The sequence below is a fragment of the Galeopterus variegatus genome, unplaced genomic scaffold (assembly GCF_000696425.1).
Source record: "Galeopterus variegatus unplaced genomic scaffold, G_variegatus-3.0.2 Scaffold2977, whole genome shotgun sequence".
Classification (NCBI taxonomy): Eukaryota; Metazoa; Chordata; class Mammalia; order Dermoptera; family Cynocephalidae; genus Galeopterus; species Galeopterus variegatus.
Genome location: NW_007729088.1, coordinates 123,388 through 128,720, shown reverse-complemented (window position 1 = coordinate 128,720; position 5,333 = coordinate 123,388). Strand labels below are relative to the sequence as shown.

Sequence of the window (5,333 nt, the reverse complement as noted above, 5' to 3'; positions counted from 1 at the left end):
TGTCCCGTTCCTGCCGCCCGGGGGCTCCAAGGCCGCTGCCCCGCAGGCCCCAGGACGCTCGCCGCCCGCCCTGGGCCGCCAGAAGCGCAGCGAGAGCGTCTCCACGTCCGGTAATCAGGCTCGCGCTTCCCGCTCCTGCCCCCGATCGCCGCAGCCTCGAACCGCTCAGGGCTAACACCCATCGCCCCAATGCGTCCCCACCCCCAGCATCTCAGATCTAAGGAAAGCCGGGACTCCAGAGTGAGGCCCGGTCGGGACAGGTGTATTCGCGCCGCCGCGCTGCCTGCCCCTGCTGGATCCCAAATCCCTGTCTCTCCTCCGGGATCCGGTTCCCCTACGCTGCGGGGACCACCACCCGGGTCCTCATCCAACCCTGTGATGAGACCCTGGGGGTCTCGGCGCCCCAGCAGCTGTCTCTCTAGGGCCTTTTCCCCAGCGACCGGCGCGAGTCTCGGCCTCTGGGCACGACGTGGGTTGGGAAGGCCGGGGCCTGTCTTGTTCACCAGCAGCACAGAAACCGGTACCCCGCGGGCGCGCGAAGGTTTGCAGAACGCATTGAATGATTGACGCTGCCTTGAGAGCGCGGGGCCGCCAAGCCCGGGAACTGTCCGCTTCTCGAGGTGCTGAAAAGGGACTCCCGGGTACCGCGCTCATCTGCTCGCGCCTCCGCGTCCTCCCAGCCCACGCACGTGAGAAAGGAAGCAACCTTGCCCATTCCATTGTAGTGAGGCTCAGCGTTTTGTTCGGATCCCACCCATTTCCTCAAAGAAGTCGAGGTGGATTATGGGGGAAGAGAAGGAAGCAATGACATTCTATAGGGGACAAGGACCAAGAAACTGAAGGGTTTGGGTTGTGGGGGGAAGAAAGGTAGAATTAAACAAGAAAAACGGACCTAGAGAAACTATGTTGTAGAGCGTAGAGCTGAGCCTCCAGGCAGCCAAGGCAAAAAGAGTGCAGTGGTGCTCACTGGTGATAAAGGCAAGCATACCAGGTGAGCAGGCAGGGAGCTTAAACTCTGCTTTAAAAGAACTTTATTTCATGAAACCTCCTATTAGTTGTTTCACTAAAAATGCAAAACCCACCTTCATGGGATGGGTTCTTTCTTCCACGAACACTGATAAAACGAAGGCAAATGCAACTAAATCCTACCCTGTGTGGGTATTTCTGGAAGAGGTAGAGCAGAGCTGTCCAATAAAAATACCACGTGACTGGTGTTTGATGAAAATTTCTCACGGTCACATTAAAAAGGAAGAAGAAACAGGTGAAATTATTTTAGATACTATATTTGAATCCAATACATGCAAATATTATCATTTTGCGTGTAATCAATACAAAAATATTTTACTTTGGGTGGATACTGAGTCTCCTAAATCCACTGAGTATTTTACACTTACAGCAGGTCTCGAACTGACTAGACACATTTCACGTGTTCAATAACGTTATGTGTCTAATGCCTACCAGGTTGGACAGCACAACATAGAATGTTATAATCCAAGCATACAGTTTTCTGGTGAGTTAATTGATGTAGGAATAAAACTAGTTTACTGTATTATATTTGACTTTATTCATTCATTTTTTAAATATTTTGAGACAATTATGCTTTTTAACAATGAACCTGACAATATTTTGGTCTTCTAACCTTCCTTTCCCTCTGAATCTTTTGATATAATGAACATAAGAAGATAAAGTACAGTTAGAGTGATTCTTAAGATTTTTCAAGTACATCAATGAATCATCTGGGTAAGCTTGTTAAGAATGAGTTTCCTGGATTCCACCTCCAGAGATTCTGAACTGGTACATCAGGACAGGGATGCAGTTCTGACAAGGATTCTGGTGTCACAAACCTCAGCCCTCCCCCTCAAAAACGTTGGTATAGAGGAGGAGGTTGGAGGCAGCGGGAGGAGGATGAATTTGGAGGCTGTGTGGGGATAGAAAATGCAATTAGTGGCCAAGTAGCTTTGGCTTCACACAATCTGGGATTTGAATCCCAACTTCACCATTTACTACCTGTGTGATCATGGTCAAGTTGCTTAATCTCTCTGTGCCTCAGTTTCATCATCTGTACAAATAGGATAATAACAGCAGCTACTTTGGAGTTTTTTATTTTATGAAGAGTAAGTGAGATGATGCACGTACAATTCCAACACAGTGCCTGGAGTCTAGCCACTGCTAAGAACGCCAGCTTGATTTTTCAAATACTCACATTTCCAGTGGGTTCATGACTTCAATCCTCACATTAAAATCCAAGAAGTAAAGTGGGAAAGTATGTTCACCTGTGAAGTCCTCTTCTCATTGTCCTAACAGATGAGGACAGCCCATCTGAAGACAAAGGTGACCTGAAGGTGTCCCCCACCCTGGGCAAGAGGAAGAAGCGGCGGCACAGGTACAAGACCAGGGTGTTGTCTCTGACCCCCTGTCTCCGGGCACAGCCTCAGTGTTTATGGGACCAGCATCTGAGAATTTAAGGCCCTGGGTTATGGCTGGCCAAGTGGCCTCCGGGTTGGCAGTGGGAAGAACACAACAGCTATTTGGGGAGATAGTTCTGCAATTCCCAGGAGGCTGCAGGACAATCTTTGTAGCATTTTAAAGACACAATTTTGTGGGACTATAAATGAGAATGAGTGGATGGAATTCATTAAGAAAGAGTTAAAAAACTGTTTTGTTTGAACCAAATGTCTGGGCTTTCCAGAGGCTAATTATTCAGAGGTGGGGTATCCAGCTATCATGAGGTGGCTTTTGGGGTGTGGACAGCAGGGGAGGCAGGCACATGGGCCTTAAGGCTGGGAAGCCCAGCTAGCCCCTGTGGACATGTGCCCGTGTGTGTGTTTTGGGCTCTGGCAGGACAGTTTTCACTGCTCACCAGCTGGAAGAGCTGGAGAAGGCATTCAGCGAGGCCCACTACCCTGACGTGTATGCCCGGGAAATGCTGGCTGTGAAAACCGAGCTACCCGAGGACCGAATACAGGTGTCTGGGGTCCCCTTTCTCCTTCCCAAAGATTCCACGGAGAACATGTCACTCCACACACAGTGAGCCAACCCACAGTCACTTCTAAAGAGCCCAAGACCTTCCCCTTGACATGAAAACTGAGGGTCACTTAGTGGAAGGCACCATGAGAGGATAGCCCTGTGACCCTCATGCCTTTTCCCCTTTTATTATTTATTATTAAATAATACTTAAAAATTACACAATAATGTATACTGCAGCTAGAAACTATATAAAGATATATGGATATAAAAAAAGACTATCTCTCAACTGCCAACCCTCAAAGAGACCAACTTAAGTAGCCTGATGTGACTTTTCTGCACTTTGTGCTGTCTCCTTGTCACCTATATCTATGTCTACATCATCTGTGTCCATGTCTATCTGGCCTTGAATACCTACGTGCATATATGTATATATATATTCATGCACACACACATATATATACTCATGTACACACAGAATTTTGTTCTTTGTTTTGTCAGAAGATATGTCACTAACTCTCTTTTTTAACAACTGCACCATATTCCATAACATTCTTTTGTTAACATGTGATTTGTCATGAGAAATATCACCAGCAATCTGACAACCTAAGATCAGAAGAGGCATTGCCCCAGCCAACTCTTTCCCATCAGTGACAGACAGGACAGTTGGCCTCTTTCCACCACGTGGGGAAAGTACTTTGCATTTTTTGCATTCCTGACTCTATGGAAAATGTCACTGGAAACTGGTCAGGCTTTATGCCCACAACACTGTATCCCTGTGGCTTTGGGGGACCTAGGCACAGCTCCTCAAGGTTCTAGGAACTCTCCCCTCCTTCGGGATGAACAGTTGACTCTTGAGGAGAACTGCCCGTTCGGGTACCCCACACCAGCTCCTCGAAGCGTCCCTCTTCACTGTGTCTCTTCCTGCGTGTCCTTCTCTTCTCTTCCTGCCTCACACCAGGTCTGGTTTCAAAACCGGAGGGCCAAGTGGCGCAAGCGGGAGAAGCGCTGGGGCGGCAGCAGCCTGATGGCCGAGTACGGGCTGTACGGGGCCATGGTACGGCACTGCATCCCGCTGCCCGACTCCGTGCTCAACGCGGCCGAGGGTGGCCTGCTGGGCTCCTGTGCGCCCTGGCTCCTGGGTAAGGAAGAGGGCCCTGCAGCCAGCGCGTGCCAGAGATGCGGGCAGGGGCACTAGGGCAGCCATTGGCAAAGCAAGGGCAATTTACTCAGATTCAGGCCCAGAATCTCACATCTGATTTCTGATTAATTACAAAGCATGGACAATCTAGACTATTGCCTTATTTTTCACTGGAATTGTGTAGACAGTGTGTGGAAAGGTGCTATCGGGCTATTTACATTGGTAAGTGTGTATTTGGGATGTAAGAGTGGAACATACTTGCATTATGTAAAATATATGTTTCCCAAGTGTGGAGTGCTATTAGAATTTTTAGAAACCAGACAATTTAGGGTACATGGTAATAGGAAATAGGGCAGTGCAGAGCAGTGAAACCTAGAGACAGTTAACCCCCTACATTCCAGTCAGGAGGTCTGGTCCCTGGTCCTATTTCTGCCATTTACAACCTACTGCGTAGCTTTTCTGTCCCTTAGGTTTTCAGTGCTGAAACAGTCTCTGCTGGTGAGGTCCAAACTTCGGGGCTGGGCATTCCCAGGAGGCACCACCCTTATTGCTCTGTTTGCTGTTGTCAGAGGGCAGTGGGCAGGACCACAGTTTGGAGGAAAGAGTCACAAGATGGCATGGTGGGAGATTGATTAGGGGACTCATGGTGACTTTTAGGTTGGGAAGGAGGATATTGTTCAGCAAGCAATTTTTGAACACCTACCCACCAGGCACTTTGCTGGGGACTGGAGGTACTAAGTGCAAACACAGTCTTGACTCTGCCCTCAAGGACCAGAGACTAGAGAGAACTATGGAATTACATGAGAAGGTGGGGGAGGGGACAGTGCCCCAGCATCTGCAGGACTGTAGCCATTCGAGAAAGTGAGCTAAATGCTGAGTCACTGGGTCATCCTAACCAAGCACCTGTACTGGATGTGACCAGCGAGCAGACACCAGTTTTCAGCCCCCGATGGTGAGAATTATCTACCTGACTCTCCTGTAGGCCCAGAGATATGCACCAACAAGAAAAATTCTAATGGGATTTAGAGAACAAGAAGAAGAAAGAAATTTACTTAATTGCTGACCTTAAAGATAGCTATTTTCCTTTTTCCTTTTTCCTTTTTCTTTTTTGCAAGGAATGCATAAAAAATCCATGGGGATGATAAGGAAACCAGGAAGTGAAGACAAGTTAGCAGGACTCTGGTGCTCTGACCAGCTCAAAGAAGGTTCTAGCCAGAGTCAGGCAGGA

General features: G+C 48.3%; 1 protein-coding gene across 1 annotated transcript in view; it reads left to right on the top strand.

Annotated features, from left to right (window-relative positions):
• Positions 1 to 5,333, top strand: part of VSX1 (visual system homeobox 1) — a 7,317-nt gene that overhangs the window by 1,182 nt on the left and 802 nt on the right. The window contains exons 2-5 of the mRNA XM_008583605.1: positions 8 to 110; positions 2,305 to 2,383; positions 2,842 to 2,965; positions 3,926 to 4,106. Of these exons, the coding sequence (XP_008581827.1) occupies positions 8 to 110; positions 2,305 to 2,383; positions 2,842 to 2,965; positions 3,926 to 4,106 (487 nt within the window). The remainder of the gene's footprint in view (positions 1 to 7; positions 111 to 2,304; positions 2,384 to 2,841; positions 2,966 to 3,925; positions 4,107 to 5,333) is intronic.